Source organism: Mustelus asterias, chromosome 17, assembly GCF_964213995.1.
Source record: "Mustelus asterias chromosome 17, sMusAst1.hap1.1, whole genome shotgun sequence".
NCBI lineage: Eukaryota > Metazoa > Chordata > Chondrichthyes > Carcharhiniformes > Triakidae > Mustelus > Mustelus asterias.
Genome location: NC_135817.1, coordinates 73,828,135 through 73,848,946, shown reverse-complemented (window position 1 = coordinate 73,848,946; position 20,812 = coordinate 73,828,135). Strand labels below are relative to the sequence as shown.

Sequence of the window (20,812 nt, the reverse complement as noted above, 5' to 3'; positions counted from 1 at the left end):
GGTGATTATCTGTGTTCTCCCCGTGTCTGCCTGAGTTTGCTCCAGTTTCCTCCCACAGTCCGAAAGACATGCTGGCTTGGTGCGTTGGCCGTGCTAAATTCTCCCTTGATGTTCTTGAACAGATGCCAGAGTGGTGACTAGGGGATTTTCACAGTAACTTAATTGCAGTGTTAATGTAAGCCTACTAATAAATAAACTTTAACTTTTGAATACTGCACAAAGCCTTTCACCACTTCCTTCAAGTTTCAGGTCATGGGGAAACAAATAAAGACAGAATAATTTCCTCATTAAAGATTGATTGGGGGGGGGGGGAGTGGAGGGGGTAATTGCATTGACTGAACAAGTTTATTCATTTTTTAAATGTTCAATTCCCTTGTTGTTATGAACACACTGGTGGATAGGTGGCAGTGTGTGTGGATGTTATCACTCCCTGTGGTTCTATCGCCGCTCCCTCCCTCCACCCTCCTTGGCTGCGGCTGTTGCTATGGTTGCCGCACGCTATCAACAAGCTTGCTGCTGAGGGGATTTGAACCGGGTGGCTTTCAGTCGATAAGGCGCTGGAAATATCAGCGCGGGGTCTCCCTCACAGAGCAGCAGCATGAGTTTCACCCTCACCCAGAGTCGGCAGGAGAAGCAGCGCTTCAAACCCGAGCGGACCCATGACTACATCTACGGTAAAGCCGCCTCGGCCCCGCCGCCCCCTCCCCTCCGGCCCCGCCGCCCCCAACCCTCCGGCCCCGCCGCCCCCTCCCCTCCGGCCCCGCAGCCCCCTCCCCTCCGGCCCCGCAGCCCTGCTGTAGTGCCTGCAGCTCTCACGCTCCTCTCCATGATGTGGAGATGCCGGCGTTGGACTGGGGTAAACACAGTAAGAAGTCTCACAACACCAGGTTAAAGTCCAACAGGTTTATTTGGTATCACGAGCTTTCATCAGGTGAGTGGGTGAGTAAAATTCCCCCCCACTCATCTGATGAAGGAGCAGCTATCACTGAAAGCTCCTGATACCAAATAAACCTGTTGGATGTTAACCCAGTGTTGGTGAGACTTCTAACCGTGCTCCTCTCCAAACATTTTCCTTTTTCGGTTTGTATGGATTTTGTCACTTTTGTCCTTTATACCCCTCCCATGATTTGCTGCCCAAATACTTTCTCTTTTCCATCAGTGCCCTTCATCTACGTGGCCTTTTCTGGGGGAACAAGAGGTGGATTTGAGACCAGGGCGAGATCAGCTATGATCTGATTGAATGGCGGAGCAGGCTCGAAGGGCTGAATTTGCCCACTTCTGCTCCCAATTCCTATGTTCCTAACATGTGAATCTTCAGGCGGTGAATGTTGGCCAGTGGACTGGCAATGCAGCAGAATCTAATGCTGCCTTTCTTTGGACTCAATGGGAGGTCGCAATTTGTCTCCGACTGTGGTGATATCTGATACAGTAAGAAGTTTAACAACACCAGGTTAAAGTCCAACAGGTTTATTTGGTAGCAAAAGCCACACAAGCTTTCGAGGCTCTAAGCCCCTTCTTCAGGTGAGTGGGAATTCTGTTCACAAACAGAACTTATAAAGACACAGACTCAATTTACATGAATAATGGTTGGAATGTGAATACTTACAACTAATCCAGTCTTTAAGAAACAAAACAATGGGAGTGGAGAGAGCATCAAGACAGGCTAAAAAGATGTGTATTGTCTCCAGACAAGACAGCCAGTGAAACTCTGCAGGTCCACGCAACTGTGGGAGTTACAAATAGTGTGACATAAACCCAATATCCCGGTTGAGGCCGTCCTTGTGTGTGCGGAACTTGGCTATCAGTTTCTGCTCAGCGACTCTGCGCTGTCGTGTGTCGCGAAGGCCGCCTTGGAGAACGCTTACCCGAATATCAGAGGCCGAATGCCCGTGACCGCTGAAGTGCTCCCCAACAGGAAGAGAACAGTCTTGCCTGGTGATTGTCGAGCGGTGTTCATTCATCCGTTGTCGCAGCGTCTGCATAGTTTCCCCAATGTACCATGCCTCGGGACATCCTTTCTTGCAGCGTATCAGGTAGACAACGTTGGCCGAGTTGCAAGAGTATGTACCGTGTACCTGGTGGATGGTGTTCTCACGTGAGATGATGGCATCTGTGTCGATGATCCGGCACGTCTTGCAGAGGTTGCTGTGGCAGGGTTGTGTGGTGTCTTGGTCACTGTTCTCCTGAAGGCTGGGTAGTTTGCTGTGGACAATGGTCTGTTTGAGGTTGTGCGGTTGTTTGAAGGCAAGAAGTGGGGGTGTGGGGATGGCCTTGGCGAGATGTTCGTCTTCATCAATGACATGTTGAAGGCTCCGGAGGAGATGCCGTAGCTTCTCCGCTCCGGGGAAGTACTGGACGACGAAGGGTACTCTGTCCACTGTGTCCCGTGTTTGTCTTCTGAGGAGGTCGGTGCGGTTTTTCGCTGTGGCGCGTTGGAACTGTTGATCAATGAGTCTAGCGCCATATCCTGTTCTTATGAGGGCATCTTTCAGCGTCTGGAGGTGTCTGTTGCGATCCTCCTCATCCGAGCAGATCCTGTGTATACGGAGGGCTTGTCCATAGGGGATGGCTTCTTTAACGTGTTTAGGGTGGAAGCTGGAGAAGTGGAGCATCATGAGGTTATCCGTGGGCTTGCGGTACAGTGAGGTGCTGAGGTGACCGTCCTTAATGGAGATGCGCGTGTCCAAGAATGCAACCGATTCCGGAGAGTAGTCTATGGTGAGCCTGATGGTGGGATGGAACTTGTTGATGTCATCATAGAGTTGTTTCAGTGATTGTTCACCATGAGTCCAAAGGAAGAAAATGTCATCGATGTATCTAGTGTATAGCATCGGTTGAAGGTCCCGTGCGGTGAAGAAGTCTTGTTCGAACCTGTGCATGAAGATGTTGGCATATCGAGGTGCAAATTTGGTCCCCATGGCTGTTCCGTGTGTCTGGATGAAGAACTGGTTGTTGAAGGTGAAGATATTGTGGTCCAGGATGAAGCGGATGAGATGTAAAATTGCATCTGGAAACTGGCAGTTGTTGGCGCTGAGCACTGAGGCCGTTGCAGCAGTGCCATCGTCATGGGGGATGCTGGTGTAGAGTGCTGAGACATCCATTGTGACGAGGAGCACTCCTGGTTCAACTGCTCCATGTGTGCCGAGTTTCTGTAGGAAGTCCGTCGTGTCGTGACAAAAGCTGGGGGTTCTTTGTACAATGGGTTTCAGGATGCCCTCGACATAGCCGGAGAGGTTCTCGCACAGGGTCCCATTGCCCGATACGATGGGACGGCCGGGTGTGTTTGCCTTGTGTATCTTCGGGAGGCAGTAGAGATCTCCAACGCGGGGAGTACGTGGGATGAGAGCACGGAGGATGTTCTGAAGGTCCGGATCAAAGGTCTTGATCAGAGTGTTGAGTTGACGGGTGTGTTCTTTGGTCGGATCTGCAGGTAACTGTCTGTAGTGTTCCTCGTTGTTGAGTTGTCGGTACACTTCTTTGCAGTAATCCGGTACATTGGCTGTCTCATTGTGTTCGTTGTTGGCCTCTTGGGGTTTGTGGAAGAACTCCCTCACCCTCATTCGCCTGATGAATTCCTCTGTGTCTGCTGCGAGACTGATGGGGTCTATTTTGGTGGTGGGGCAAAAATTAAGCCCTCGGCTGAGAACTTCGATTTCATCTGGTTGAAGTGTGTAGTCGGACAAGTTGACAATGGACTTCCCTGCAGTGGTACTGTTTTCTACTGTGGTACCGGGGGAGGCTTGGTTGCTGCTGGTGGTGATGCCGAGTTTCTCAAGTTTCCTGTTCTTGGTGTGCATGTAGATGGTGTAGTTCCTTTGTCTCGTCTGCTTGGCAGAGTTTCGCAGCTGGTCTGCGTCCTGAGCGCAAGTTGAGAACATGGATTCGATCTTGGTTTCCAGGCTGCGGCGTTTGCTGTAGAGTTGGTGTAAGCCAATGTACCGGAACAGCCGACAGAGAGATCCGCAGTGCATCCGAAGAGGAAAGAGTCGAATTGGACTCCTCCGGAAGGCCGCTGCCCTCGACTTGACATGTATGCCCAAGCCGTCAGGAGGTGCGTCAACACCAAATTCATCAGCCGCACTCACAAGACAGCCCCGAACATCACCCAAGCACAACGTAACGCCATCCACGCTCTCAAGACCAACCGCAACATTGTCATCAAACCAGCAGACAAAGCAGGGGCCATCGTCATACTGAACAGAACGGATTACTGCAAAGAAGTGTACCGACAACTCAACAACGAGGAACGAGGAACACTACAGACAGTTACCTGCAGATCCGACCAAAGAACACACCCGTCAACTCAACACTCTGATCAAGACCTTTGATCCGGACCTTCAGAACACCCTCCGTGCTCTCATCCCACGTACTCCCCGCGTTGGAGATCTCTACTGCCTCCCGAAGATACACAAGGCAAACACACCCGGCCGTCCCATCGTATCGGGCAATGGGACCCTGTGCGAGAACCTCTCCGGCTATGTCGAGGGCATCCTGAAACCCATTGTACAAAGAACCCCCAGCTTTTGTCGCGACACGACGGACTTCCTACAGAAACTCGGCACACATGGAGCAGTTGAACCAGGAGCGCTCCTCGTCACAATGGATGTCTCAGCACTCTACACCAGCATCCCCCATGATGATGGCATTGCTGCAACGGCCTCACTGCTCAGCGCCAACAACTGCCAGTTTCCAGATGCAATTTTACATCTCATCCGCTTCATCCTGGACCACAATATCTTCACCTTCAACAACCAGTTCTTCATCCAGACACACGGAACAGCCATGGGGACCAAATTTGCACCTCAATATGCCAACATCTTCATGCACAGGTTCGAACAAGACTTCTTCACCGCACGGGACCTTCAACCGATGCTATACACTAGATACATCGATGACATTTTCTTCCTTTGGACTCATGGTGAACAATCACTGAAACAACTCTATGATGACATCAACAAGTTCCATCCCACCATCAGGCTCACCATAGACTACTCTCCGGAATCGGTTGCATTCTTGGACACGCGCATTTCCATTAAGGACGGTCACCTCAGCACCTCACTGTACCGCAAGCCCACGGATAACCTCACGATGCTCCACTTCTCCAGCTTCCACCCTAAACACGTTAAAGAAGCCATCCCCTACGGACAAGCCCTCCGTATACACAGGGTCTGCTCGGATGAGGAGGATCGCAACAGACACCTCCAGACGCTGAAAGATGCCCTCATAAGAACAGGATATGGCGCTAGACTCATTGATCAACAGTTCCAACGCGCCACAGCGAAAAACCGCACCGACCTCCTCAGAAGACAAACACGGGACACAGTGGACAGAGTACCCTTCGTCGTCCAGTACTTCCCCGGAGCGGAGAAGCTACGGCATCTCCTCCGGAGCCTTCAACATGTCATTGATGAAGACGAACATCTCGCCAAGGCCATCCCCACACCCCCACTTCTTGCCTTCAAACAACCGCACAACCTCAAACAGACCATTGTCCGCAGCAAACTACCCAGCCTTCAGGAGAACAGTGACCAAGACACCACACAACCCTGCCACAGCAACCTCTGCAAGACGTGCCGGATCATCGACACAGATGCCATCATCTCACGTGAGAACACCATCCACCAGGTACACGGTACATACTCTTGCAACTCGGCCAACGTTGTCTACCTGATATGCTGCAAGAAAGGATGTCCCGAGGCATGGTACATTGGGGAAACTATGCAGACGCTGCGACAACGGATGAATGAACACCGCTCGACAATCACCAGGCAAGACTGTTCTCTTCCTGTTGGGGAGCACTTCAGCGGTCACGGGCATTCGGCCTCTGATATTCGGGTAAGCGTTCTCCAAGGCGGCCTTCGCGACACACGACAGCGCAGAGTCGCTGAGCAGAAACTGATAGCCAAGTTCCGCACACACAAGGACGGCCTCAACCGGGATATTGGGTTTATGTCACACTATTTGTAACTCCCACAGTTGCGTGGACCTGCAGAGTTTCACTGGCTGTCTTGTCTGGAGACAATACACATCTTTTTAGCCTGTCTTGATGCTCTCTCCACTCCCATTGTTTTGTTTCTTAAAGACTGGATTAGTTGTAAGTATTCGCATTCCAACCATTATTCATGTAAATTGAGTCTGTGTCTTTATAAGTTCTGTTTGTGAACAGAATTCCCACTCACCTGAAGAAGGGGCTTAGAGCCTCGAAAGTTTGTGTGGCTTTTGCTACCAAATAAACCTGTTGGACTTTAACCTGGTGTTGTTAAACTTCTTACTGTGTTTACCCCAGTCCAACGCCGGCATCTCCACATCGTGATATCTGATATGCAGTTCTTCTTCTTCGATCCTTTCTGAACCAAGTCCCACCTGCTAATGAGTTGGTCCCAATGAGCCAGGAATCTGAAGTCCCCCAGCACCCTATCTCCAGCCACACATCAACCTGCCATATTCTACTGTTTCTATTGACTAGCTTGGCAGTGGGAGAGATCATTTTAGGTCCTGTTTTTTTACGTATCAGAGAAACAGCCACTGCAGTGTGCTCCTCCATTTAATAAGATCATGGCTGATCTGATTGTAACTTCAACTCTGTATCCCTGCCTACTAATCTTTCACACACCCCCCCCCCCCCCCCCCCCCCGTTAATCAAAAATCTATCTAGCTCAGCCTTGAAACATTCAAATACTCTTTGAGGAAGAGAGTTCCAAAGATACACAACCTTCAGAGAAAAACTTATCTCTGTCTTCAGTAAGAGACCCCTTTTTTAAACAGTGACCCCTAGTTCAAGAAACTCCCACAAGAGGAAACATTCTCTCCACATCCACCCTGTCCATACCCCTCAGGATCTTAAAGGTTTCAATCAAATTCTGTGGGACAGCCCAGAGAACATGAACTGCAGCGATTCAAGAAGGCAGTTCACCACCACCTTCTCAAGGGCAACTAGGGATGGGCAATAAAAGTCAATGTCTTTTCCCAAAGGTAGTGGGGTCTAAAACTAGAGGGCATAGGTTTAAGGTGAAAGGGGAGAGGTACAAAAGGTCCAGAGGAGCAATTGTTTCACACCGAGGGTGGTGAGTGTCTGGAACAAGTTGCCAGAGGTAGTGGTAGAGGTGGGTACAAACTTGTCTTTTTAAAAAGCGTTTAGACAGTTACATGGGTAAGATGGCTATAGAGGGATATGGGCCAAACACGGGCAATTGGGACTAGCTTAGTGGTTAAAAACAAATGGGCGGCATGGACAAGTTGGGCTGAAGGGCCTGTTTCCAAGCTGTAAACCTCTATGACTCTATGAATAATAAATGTTAGCTTAGCCAATGATGCCCAGGCCCTGTGGAAAAAGTAAATTTTAAAAATTCAGTCATAATTTTCGTAAAGATGTTTTGTGCTTCAGTTTGCTATCCTTGACAGTAAAATCTGCAGTGCTGCAATCTTAAGGTGTTGCAAATAAACAAACAAGGGATGTTTCAATGATGTAGACATTGATATTGTTGTATTAGCATACAATCAATTTCACCTTTGTTTGTTTGTTTAGATTGTTGAAAAAATATGAATAAAAGCAAAAATGCTGTCACAAGCAGCACACAGGTTCAGTTCCTGTAACATCAGACTATGTAAATCGAAGTAGAAATACTATTTAAAAGAAAATCTAATGCTCATAAAATTTGATCAGTACAGGATGGCCATTTTGAGTCAGGTTGAAGCGATTCTTGTATTTTGATAACAGTTTTCATAGTAGCATGTGCTGTAGTAACTGAATAGTTAAGCTCAGTGCTGTATCTCACTTTTCCAGGATGCATGAGAATAGTAGCATTTGACTCGAGCACAAATAACTCAATATAAATTTTAAAACTGCTTCTCTGAGGGGAAATAGCTAGGTTAAAACTATATATATATTTTTAAGTACTATTGTTTTCATACATATTTTGTGTCATAGAAGGAGGCTATTCAGTCCATCATGTCGATGCCAGCCAAACAAGAGTTATCCCGCCTGATCCCACTTTCCAGCTCTTGGTCGGTCATCTTGTAGGTTACTGCAAGTCAAATATATATCCAAGTAATTTGAGGTAGTGAGTTCTGGAGGCCCACCACATTTCAGCTAAATAGATTTTTCCTCAACTCGTTCTAATCCTTCCAATTACTTTAAACATATACACCAGGTTATTAATACCTTTGCTAAGGAAATTAGTCTTTTATATCCACTTTATCTAAGTCCCTCTTAATTTTATACATCTCAACTGGTTATCCACTGCAAAATCCTGTGGCTCAGTAGGTAGCCTCCCTGCCTCTGAGCCAGAAGCTCTGGGTTCAAGTCCCCTTCCAGGGTTTATTGGCCACAAGAGGAGATTTTGTAAAGCAGTTCAAAGAGGTTGGTAATGAGCCTGCTAATCCTTTCACCCCTTCCCCATTGGGAACAAAATAATGTGTGATACCAAAAATTTCCCTCTGTTCTTGGGGGGAGAAAACAACCCCAGTCTATTCAATTTTTCCTCTTAGCTAAAATTCTCCATTCCCAACAGCATCCTGGTAAATCCCTTCTCTACCCAACGAGAGTGGTCACATCCTTTCTGCCCTGTACATGCTACTCTTGCTGTGGCTTAACTACAGGCTTAACTAGTGTTTTATAAAGTTGTAGCATAAACTCTCCTCTTATATTCTATATTGTGGCTAATAATGGAAAGTATTTCATAATGCCTCCTTAACCACCTGATCCTCCCATCCTGCTACTTTCACAGATTTGTGGTCATGTACTCCAACGTCCCTCTGTTGCTCTACACCTCTGTGTCCCACCTTTTTTTTAGTTATTTAGTTTTGTTTATTTCTTTTAGTTCATTTGAACGATGTGAGCATTACTAAGGCCAGCAGGCGTAGGCCACACGGCCCCTCAAGCCTACTCTGTTATTCGATAAGATCATGGCTGATCTGATTGTAACTTTAACCCCATATTCATGCAGTCCCCATTAACCTTTCACCCCATTGTTAATCAAGAATCTAACTAGTTCTGCCTTAAAAATACTCAATGATTCTGCTTCCATTGCCATTTGAAGAAGAGTTCCAGAGACTCACGATCATTTGAGAGAAAACAATTCTCCTAATCTCTGCCTTAAATGAGCGATCTCTCCCCCCCGCCTCCCTTATTTTTAAACAGTGACAGATTCTCCAACAAGAGGAAAAGCCCTATAAACACCCCTTAGGATCTTAACAGTTTCAATCATGTTGCCTTTTTCCCATCTAAACTCTAGTGGATACAAACCTAACCTCTCCAACCTTTCTTCATAAGACAACCCACCCATTCCTGGTATTAGTCTAACAAACCTTCTCTGAACCGCTTCTAATACATTTACATCTTTCCTTAAATAGGGAGACCAGTACGGTATGCAATATTCCAGATGTGGTCTCACCAATGCCATAAATAACTGGAGCATAACCTTCCTACTATTGTAATCAATTCCCCTCACAATAAACGATAGCATTCTTTCAGCCTTCCAGATCACTTACTGGACCTGTGTGCTAGCCTTTTGTGATTCATGCACTTAGCTACCCAGATCCCTTTACAGAGTTCTGCAATCTCTCACCATTTAAATAATAAGCTTTTTTATTTTTTTCCTGCCGAAATGGATAATTTCACATTTACGCACATTATACTCCATTTGCCAGATTTTTGCCCCCACACTTAATCTATCTGTCCTTTTGTAGCCTCTTTAAGGCCATTTCACAGTTTACTTTTCTACCTATATTTGTGTCATCAGCAAATTTAGAACATAGAACATAGAACAGTACAGCACAGAACAGGCCCTTCGGCCCACGATGTTGTGCCGAGCTTTATCTGAAACCAAGATCAAGCTATCCCACTCCCTATCATCCTGGTGTGCTCCATGTGCCTATCCAATAACCGCTTAAATGTTCCTAACGTGTCTGACTCCACTATCACTGCAGGCAGTCCATTCCACACCCCAACCACTCTCTGCGTAAAGAACCTACCTCTGATATCCTTCCTATATCTCCCACCATGAACCCTATAGTTATGCCCCCTTGTAATAGCTCCATCCACCCGAGGAAATAGTCTTTGAACGTTCACTCTATCTATCCCCTTCATCATTTTATAAACCTCTATTATAGTATAGTATACATTTTAGTATACATTGTAAAAATTTGAAGACCCAGCATAGATCCCTGTGGGACACCACTCATTGGATCTTGCCAACTAGAAAAATGTCAGCCATTGAGCATATGTTGATCAATCACTTAAGTTTGCTTTAGCTAGCTCCACTTTCATGCCCTCCTAATTGTCTTAATTTCAGTTTAAAATACTAGTCTTGGACGCACTCTTCTCTCCCTCAAACTGAATGTTTCCTGTTAGCTAGCCGATCCCATGGCAATATGTTATCGCCTCGTCATGAGCTTTGCTTTTACGCAATAACCTTTGATCTGGCTCCTTATCACAGGCCTTCTGCAAATCTAAGTATAGTACATCCACTGATTCTTTATCGACAGTCCATGTGACTCTTTCAAAGAATTCCAATAAATTGAGAAACATGATTTCCCTTTCCCAAAACCATGTTGACTCTGGGTGATTGCCTTGAATTTTTCCAAGTGCCCTGCTATAACATCTTTAAAATGGCTTCTAATATTTTCCCTATGGCAGATGTTAGGCTAACTGGCCTATAGTTTCCTGCTTTCTGTCTGCTTCCCATCTGTTTCCCTTCCTATCTTCCAATTTAATGGAACCCTCCCCGAATCTAGTGAATTTTGGAAAATTAAAACCAATGCACCAACTATCTCATTAGCCACTTCTTTCAACACCTTAGTGTGAAGCCCATTGAGACCTAGGGATTTGTCAGCCCGCAGATCCAACAACTTGCTCAATACCACTTGCTTCCCTGGTATGGTAATTTTCTTGAGTTCCTCCCTTTCCTGATTTACAGCTTTTTCATGAACGTTACTGGTGTTCTCTATAGTGAAGACAGATGCAAACTACCTGTTTAATGCATCTGCCACAGTCCTACTTTCCATTATCAATTCCCGAGAGGCATTTTTTGTAGGTCCAATGCTCACTTTGTTAACTCTCTTATTTAAATATTGGTAGAAATACTTACTGTCCACCTTTATATTGCTGGCTAGATTTTTCTTGTACTCTAGCTTTCCCCTCCTTATTAATGTTTTTGTCATTCTTTGATGTTCTTTATATTTTTTCCATTTTTCTGACCTGTCCCTCGTCTTTGCACAAATATATGCATTTCTTTAAATTTAATACTGTCTTTAACTTTTTTAGTTAATCTTCCCTTCCCTTGGAATTTTTCTTTCTCATTGGAATGTGTCTATTCTGTGTATTCTGAAACATTCCTTTAAATATCAGCCATTGAGCATATGTTGATCCATCACGTAAATTTGCTTTAGCTAGCTCCGCTTTCATGCCCTCCTAATTGCCTTAATTTCAGTTTAACATACTAGTCTTGGACGCACTCTTCTCTCCCTCAAACTGAATGTAAAATTTAATCATATTATGATTGCTGTTACCAAGGGGTGCCTTCATCATGAGGTTATCAATTAATCCTATCTCATTGCACAATACCAGGTTCAGCATAACCTGCCCTCTATTTGATACCAGAACATGCTGTTCTAAGAAACTATTCTGAAAACACTCTATAACTCCTCACCTATTCTACCTTTGCCCATCTGATCTTTCCAATCTATATGTAGATTAAAATTCCTGTTTTCCCAATATGTAGATTAAAGATCCTGTTTTCTCTCTACCTCCCTTTTGTGAATAGTGGGCTTGCGTTAACTCCCCTCCAATCTGTAGGAGCCATTCCAGAGTCCAAAGATAAAATAGTGGTTTATTTAAACATAATCCACGATAATTTACTTGTATTTGAGTTACTGAATCTATTCTGTTCAGTTATTTGCTCATTTATTTGCACAATTTAAAAATGTAATTGCATTTTGATTTCGGCCTTTCTATCATGACCAGTGGTCATTGCCCCAATGCACAGTGCTTATGGTATTGAAATAGTAAATCAGATGTTGTGATTTCAAATCTCACAGCAGCAAGTTGTGAAATTGCATTCAATAAATTTGGAAATTATTGGAGTAGCATCAAAAAAGTCACCATGAAAGCTAATACAAAAGCTAAATAGTGTGGATGCTGAGAATCTGAAATAAAGAGCAGGTTTGGCAGCATCTGAGAGCTCTGATGAAAGGTCATGGACCTGAAAGGTTCATGTTGTTTCTACAGGTGCTGCCAGACTTGCTGAGCATTTCCAGCATTTTCTGTTTCTATTACTATGAGAATTGTCAGATTATTGTAAAAACCTAATTGGATCAATAATGATTTTCATAGAAGGAAAACTAGAATCCCATAACTCTCTTCCCATACTGTGGCTAATCCAGCTAACCTACACAGCTTTGGACACCTATGGGGCAATTTAACATGGTCAATCTACCTATCTACTGATCTTTGGACTGAGAGGAAACCGGAGCACCTGGAGGAAACCCACACAGACATAGGGACAGTCACACAAGGCCAGAATTGAACTCTCATCCCTGGCTGTGAGGCAGCAGTGCTAACCACTGTACCCCCCATGTATTGTGTATTGATTGCTGACCACCCCCCCCGCACTGTGTCCAAGTAAGATGGCAAAAATCCAATGAGCATTGTAAGTGGTAAAGCGCCCAACCCATTGGTACAAATGACCACAGAATGAGATTTGCAATGTCAGTGCTGGGACAACGTGGTCAGCAGATGTTCTGCCATACTGCAAATCTGAGGTGCAATGGCCCAACTGAAATTTCCAAGCCCACATTTCCCTGTGAGGTCTCTACCTGTTTCAGCTATTGCTACTTTTAAATTGGCTGTGTGATTTATCAATGTAAATAACTTTAGTATGAATTACAATACAATGAAAATATGACCGTTAGTGAATTTATGTGAAAATTGATATTACACTTAGATGAGTTCTTAACAACAAGTTAACTACTTGGAGCTGAGGAATTCATGTTGATTTTCCTATGACGGGCAATCATTCTTATTGCAATTATATACATCGATTCTGTCTATCAATTATATACATCAATTATCATATCAAATATACGTCAATTATATACATCAATTCTATCAAGTTAGAAAAAGATTCTGATGCTGAGCTATTAAGTAACAAAATGACTTCCCTTGTCCACTACAGATCCTTTGTATTCAGTAGCCAGTGAGAAGGATCATGCCAAGATGTCCATGAAGGCATTCACAGCCATTAACAGATTAGTGAGTACTCACAAATGTATTTTATCAATATGATGCAATTTAAAAATAAATTGTCCCTTCAACTCATACTAGTGAATAATGTGTTGGTATTTCTTTCAACTTACTATTGAAATGTATAGGAAATCAGGGAATATTATGCTTGGTGAATTTATTATTCTGTAGCAGCTTCCATTGTTACCACTTTTTCTGGAAATAGTATTCCATCTCTTTATTTTTCTGAATTCCCAGGTTTCTTCAGATATCATCTGATAATGTTTTGAGAGACTTCTTAAATGCATAGAACAATAATCGGCTGCCTATATTATAAACCTGCCCCCGCTCCCCATACCTTCACATGGCAAATCCTTTTAGTTCCCCTGGGTGCTGCTCTGGATTGTCCTTAGGAAAACTGCCCATTTATGGATGGCATAGATCAGGCTGGCAAGTAAAATAAGGTGGAATTCTGCCTTTATAAATGTCCACCAGATTTTTCTTCACACAATCTGCTCTGATATTGATCTGTATGCGAGATGTGCCACAACTGCAATTGAATGAAGTGGGCAGAGGCTTGGCTAAGTGTCTCCTAATAGTCTTTCTGCCCATTTGCTGTGCCTGGAAACTAGAGCCATTGTAAAGATGGCTCACAGGCAGGAAGAGATCAAAAAGGTGACAGACAGGTCCGAAGTTGATTTTTTTTGGACTTCTTTCACTTGAAACTGCAGCATTTGAGCAATTGTTGAAACTTTGCAGAATTTGCTAAGAATTTAAAGGATGCCTTTCATAATTAAATAATGGATTTATCTCTGTGGCTTCCTTTGGTCCTGACTTTTAAACAGAGGAGGATTAACATGGAGGAGGAAAGGAATGAGTGCTAGGAGAACACAGCATATACACAGTCAGCACCCAATCTATAGGTATTTGTATCACACAGGACCATTCCAGATTTTTCATATAGGGAGTGTCTGCAGTTTGCATTTTCATCCTGACATCGTTGTAAAGATGTGCCAGCCTTTCGAACCTGACTTGCACCCTCTTTAAATGAGGGGTTCTCACTTCCTTGCCAGTGGCTTTGACAGCACCTTTGTGCATCCAGACGCTTTAGAGTGATTTCTGGTAACATTATCACATCAGTCAAGTAGTTTCAATGCTGCTTTTGACAGGCCATGGATGCATCTGTCATTCTGCTGAGTTGATTCTGACTGGAATGTCTGACTGAATATGTGCCACAAAAATGATCAATTTTTCTCCCTTTATAGAGTCTCTTCCTACCACATCCCTGACTTTTCCAATGCACTATATCATTTCAATAGTTTCCAATTTCCTGGCCCTACCCATTTTCTCTTCACTATGGACATCCAAGTCCTCTACAACTCCATCTCTGAGCTTTTTGCCTCTTCCTCGAACAGACACCCATCCAGGCTCCATACACCACCACCCTGCTCCGCCTGGTTGAGCTTGTTCTCACTTTAAATAACTTTGCCTTCAACTCCACCCACTTCCTCCAAATAAAAGATTTTGCTCTGGTTACCCACATGGGTCTTATCTATGCCTGCCCTTTAGTGGGATATGTGGAACATTCATTATTCCAATCCTACATGGGGGCACCTCCCTCATCTCTTTTTCTCGTATATTAATGACTGTATCAGTAGTGCCTCCATGTTCTCGCCATGAACTGGAAAATTTCATTGGCTTTGTTTCCAACATCAACCCTTCTCTCACCTTCACCTGGTCCATCTTTGACTCCTCCTTTCCTTTAATCTCTCATGACCTCCATCCTATCACAGACTTTCTGTTCTCTTCTTCCTGTTTCCTCCATCCTTCTACTGGCTGAAAACCTGTGACTTTTCAGTTCTAATAAAAAATCATCAACCTGAACGTTATCTCTTTGGTCATTGCTAAATGATTGGGATTTACAAGCATAGAAAATGAAGAAGGAAAAGGTGCTGTAGACCAATCATCTCCTCACAGCACTGAATCCCTGGAAAGAGAGGATGGAGACAATGCCAACCTGTTATCAGAAACATATGTCATCAGGCAAGAGATCATAAACAACTTCTTCCAATATAAAGGGTACCCTCTATTTGAATGCCAAAGTAAAACCCTTCACAATTCCTTACATTTCTCTCAGATAACTGCTCAGCCAATATGTAATATTTTCAATATCCTCTCTGGGAGAGAATATTTTCAAACATTAATCATCAATTTTAGATCCTTTGATATACCCAAATACTCTGACCTGTCAGAAATGTATCTGCTAACTACCATTTGCCCCTTCACTCTAACACTGCTACTTGCTAACAGGGTGACTACCCCTTGTGCCAGGTGTTCGTGTTTGACCCTTTTTAAAACTTTGACAAGGTATTACCTCACTTTTGGGTAGTTGTGAGGTTTGTTGACCAGAATTGTATCAATGGAGCTGTTGAGGACTGATGGGCCAATGTTCTTAAAGGATCTCTTTCATGTTGATGTGTGCCTAATGTCTAGCAGGATCAGACTAGAAGTTCCAGTCTGTGCTGGTTTTAGAGAGAGTCACTTTGACACTGAAATATTGTCATTGCCAGTGAGAAGTAGCAACAGCAGTAGGTGCCATTTGCAGTCAACTGGTAGTATGCACATGCTATGGTAATTGTCTGAATTTTAGCAGGTTGAATAATGTCAATTAAGTCCAAAGATATGCAGGTTAGGTGTATCGGCCATACTAAATTGCCCCTTGGTATCCAAAGATGTATAGGTTAGGTGGATTAGCCATTGTAAATGCATAGGACTTTGGGGATATGACGGAGGGGAAGGCCTGGATGGAATGCTCTTTTGGGGAATCAGTGCAGACTTGATGGGTCAGATGGCCTCTTACTGCACTGTAGGGATTCTATGGTAAGTCCTCAAAACCTTAAGTTTGTATTCTGTTCGAACCATTTTTGGCAGTAGTCATTGTTGCCCTGGCGGAAATAACAATTACCCTTAAAGCTTTCTCCTGATATTTTGAAGCTGCATTGGTTGTTTTTTGGACTGCCAAGGACAACAGGGTTTTTCTCATGTAATGCCATACCTCCTTCATTGAATGCAGATGTAGACTGTCAACTTCTCTAACTTTTCCATAATCTGCACTATATGAAAGGACACTGATCTGCTGCCTGCACACATGATCAATGCCACTAAATCATCGATCTTTTAAGGAATGGGCCCTGAGGTCTTGTTCCTTGGGCTTCATAGTCATGAACATATATTTCTTCAACATTCCCCCGGCAGCTCCTGCTCTGTGATTCAGCCTGCGATACCCCATTTGGCTCAACAGTACCTTCATTCCAAGTGGGTTGGTACTTGGGTAGGTAAGATGCCATGATGGCGTGAGTGAATCAGTTGGAAAAAGAGCCCTCTGAAGATGCTGGGCTGCTATCTAATGTTATTTTCTGTAAGAGTACAGCAGCTCTGAGGGATTCAAAGGACATTGAATCTCCGAAGACACTTTCTGATTTGTGAATCCATTAGTTGGAGTCATACCTAGCACAAAGGAAATGGTTGTGGTTGTTGGAGGCCAATCATTTCAGTACTTGGACAATAGTGTAGGAGTTCCACTAGTGTTCTTGGCCCAACCATCTTCAGCTGCATCATCAATGACCCTGGGTTTCCCATGTGTGAGAGTCACATTCTTTGGTGACTATAGATCTTCGAGATAGGCCATTACTTTTAATGTTCAGGTGCAACTGCAACTCTCTCCCTCTGTTTCTCTGTACATTTTGAGTGACCTTCTGTGCTTGTGGCCATTATCTTTATCTGCTGCAGACTGGCATGATTTCCCTCCCTCCCAGGATGGAGATCCAGCAAAACATGAGCCATCCAAAGACGAACTGATTTAGTGCCAGTGGGAACACATTAAAAGTCTTTTCCTGCCATTTTACTGACAGTGTCAGGAATATCTTCACTGTCTTGCCTTATAGCCTGGTATCCAATGATTTGTTTTTCACCAAGCCAATGGGTTCTCTCTCTGAAATTGGTCAAGCAGAACGCCATTGCTTTGTCTTCCACTGAAACTTACATAATATCTGTTTTTGTGCACGAATGTATCTTCAAATGTTTCTGATCTTCACAAGCACTAATTCGTGACTGAATTTCTTGAGATGAATGGTTGTATTTGAAAATGCGCCTGCATGTTGTGTTGTCTTCAAGCAATGCCACAAATCATTATCATAATGATTAGTACAAGGTTGATAGTATTTTCTGCAGGTTTTCTTTTTTTTAAACAATAGATATGCAGGAGAGCAACCATATTAATGTATAAAAACGATGTCACCTGGCAGATAGAATGCTTGTAAAGAAGTAATAAGCCACAAATTATTATTTATTAATTTTTGCTTAAGCAGAATAAATTAAGTAACTGCAATTTATTGCCACCAAATGTTATCAGTATCCCTTTGAAGAGCGCAGAAATATTTACTACATTGACTTCTCTTGCTAATTTACCTTTGTATTAAATATCAACATAATTGTATTTTCTCATCCATATATTTATTTTGTGCGCTTTGAATAACTGCTTTTGGGCCCTGCAGTCTCAAATTCTGTATATTTCTTTCCATCATATAGAAAAAAGTACCTGAATATAAGGCCATGTTCAGTAACTTGCATCGTTTCCCAAGCTACACCTTTCAGCTAGATCGCAATGACCCTGTCCCGAAATTTGTTGATCAACGCTGGAGAGGATACGGAGAGAGAAAACAAGAAGCCATCAAGCAATTGACAGCGTAATTGCCATGTTCATTCCAGATAAGCTAAATAGTCAATTCCACATATATCTTACTATCAGCAAATCTTATAATTGGAGTTAAAACATGTTTGAAGAGTACATCTTGCTACAGATACCTGTTTTAAAACTTGTAACTACTGCAAAAAAATGTTTAATTTTGTGGGTGGCATTTAACGCAGGTGGCAGGAGTCTCACTTGTTGGTGAGAGCCCCATGTCTCCTCCTTTGGGGAAATCTTGCCAAAATTAAGTACACATCAGGCAGTGATGGACCTTCCCTAGGATCAAGGACCCTGGGGCCAGACGTCTCACCTCAAAACCTGCTGACAATCAGTGGTTGGCAGTTGTTCATTGCAGGCAGTCTCAGCAGAAGCGGTGCCAGCTGTCAGCAATGCAAGTCATCAAAATCCCAGGTTCAGCAAAAGAATTGCAGACCACAGTTGAGTGTGGGGAGGAGTTGCAGCCAGGGCAGCGGCGTGGTTTTCAGCAAACCCCCTCTTGCTGATGCCAGATCTGTCAATCGCGCACTGAGTCCTGGCAACAAGAGATGCACCTCCCCTCCGAAAACCTGCTGATTCAGGTTCCTTACTGCTGGCTGAATAGCAGCAGTGGTAGGATATGGTCCATGGGCATTAATTGCTCACTTAAGGGCCTCAACTGGTGATGGGATGGGAATACAATCCATAAGCCTTCCTGCTCCAGACTTAACAAGGGCAGAGATGGGAAGGTGGTGAAATCACCACCCTCCCACTAATTGGCCCTCACTTATGGCCATCTTTAACTGTTTACATAATTTCTCATAGAGTCATAGAGGCTTACAGCATGGAAACAGGCCCTTCGGCCCAACTTGTCCATGCTGCCTTTTTTTTTTCAACTTTTCTGAAGTTTATTTATTAGTCACAAGTAAGACTTACATTATCACTGCAATGAAGTTACTGTGAAATTCTCCTAGTCGCCACACTCCAGCGCCTGTTCGGGTCAATGCACCTAACCAGCACATCTTTCAGATTGTGGGAGGAAACCGGAGCACATGGAGGAAACACGCGCAGGCATGGGGAGAATGTGCAGACAGTGACCTGAGCCGGGAATCGAATCTGGGTCCCTGGCACTGTGAAGCAGCAGTGCTAACCACAATGCTACCTTGCTGCCCCTAGGTTCTTGTGTTTTTCATTTGAAGTTACCGCAGGAGATTAGGAGAAATCCCAGGAAAATTCAAAGAACAAAGAAAATTACAGCACAGGAACAGGCCCTTCAGCCCTCCAAGCCTGCACCAACCGTGCTGCCAGACTTAACTAAAACCCCCTACGCTTCCAGGGACCATATCCCTCTATTCCCATCTCATTCATGTACTTTTCAAGACGCCCCTTAAAAGTCACTACCGTATCCGCTTCCACTACCTCCCTCGGCAACGAGTTCCAGGCACCCAGCACTCTCTGTTTAAAAGATCTGCCTCGTACATCTCTTTTAAAACTTGCCCCTCGCACCTTAAACCTATGCCCCCTAGTAATTGACTCTTCCACCCGGGGAAAAAGCTTCTGACTATCCACTCTGTCCATGCCCCTCATAATCGTGTAGACTTCTATCAGGTCTCCCCTCAACCGCCGTTGCTCCAGTGAGAACAAACCAAGTTTCTCCAACCTCTCCTCATAGCTAATGCCCTCCATGCCAGGCAACATCCTGGTAAATCTTTTCTGTACCCTCTCCAAAGCCTCCACATCCTTCTGGTAGTGTGGCGACCAGAATTGAACACTATATTCCAGACCAGTGTGTGTGGGAGTTCAATTAATATTAGTAGATGGTGTTTAAACCAAAGCTTCAACTGAGCATTAGGTAATGTTTGTCAGATTGTTCAGTATTAAACTCATCTCAAACAGTTCCTTTCATGTCACCAGGCTTCAAATTTCCAAATATCAAAACAAAGGAGATGGGAAAGAAAGCGTTTGACAAAGTCCCGCACAAGAGATTATCGTGCAAGATTAAAGCGCATGGGATTGGAGGAAGTGTATTGCGATGGATAGAAAACTGGTTGGCAGAGAGGAAACAAAGAGTAGCACTTAATGGGTGCTTTTCAAATTGGCAAGCAGTAACTCGTGGGGTGCCACAGGGATCGGTGCTGGGACCCCAGCTATTCACAATATAAATGATTTGGATGAGGGAACAAAATGTAACATCTCAAAGTTTGCAGATGATACCAAGGTGGATGGGAGGGTGAACTGTGACAATGATGCAGAGATACTTCAGAATGATCTGGACAGGTTGGGTGACTGGGCTAATCAATGGCAGACGCAGTATAATTTGGATAAGCGTGAGGTTATTCACTTTGGAAGCAAAAACAAGAAGGCAGATTACTACCTGAATGGCTGTAAATTGGGAGAGGGGAGTGTGCAGTGGGACCTGGGTATCCTCGTGCACCAGTCACTGAAGGTAAGCATGCAGGTGCAGCAGGCAGTAAAGAAGGCAAATGGCATGTTGGCCTTCATTGCGAGAGGTTTCGAGTACAGGAGCAGGGATATGTTGTTGTAATTATACAGGGCCTTAGTGAGGCCATACCTAGAGTATTGTGTGCAGTTTTGGTCTCCTTTACTGAGGAAGGATGTTCTTGCTCTCAAGGGAGTGCAGCGAAGGTTTACCAGGCTGATTCCGGGGATGGCAGGACTGATGTATGAGGAGAGATTGACTAGGTTAGAATTGTTTTCTCTGGAGTTCAGACGAATGAGGGGGGATCTCATAGAGACTTATAAAATTCTAACAGGACTAGACAGGGTAGATGCAGGAAGGATGTTCCTGATGGTGGGGGGAGTCCAGAACCAGGGGTCACAGTCTGAGGATTCAGAGTAGACCATTTAGG

The 20,812-nt window shown here is 44.2% G+C and overlaps 1 protein-coding gene across 1 annotated transcript in view; it reads left to right on the top strand.

Moving 5' to 3' along the window:
- Positions 1–468: 468 nt before the first annotated feature.
- The window catches only part of cfap91 (cilia and flagella associated protein 91), an 87,922-nt gene continuing 67,578 nt past the window's right edge, over positions 469–20,812 (top strand). The window contains exons 1-3 of the mRNA XM_078232055.1: positions 469–674; positions 13,173–13,249; positions 17,807–17,964. Coding sequence (XP_078088181.1) covers positions 599–674; positions 13,173–13,249; positions 17,807–17,964 — 311 coding nt within the window. The 5' untranslated portion in view covers positions 469–598. The remainder of the gene's footprint in view (positions 675–13,172; positions 13,250–17,806; positions 17,965–20,812) is intronic.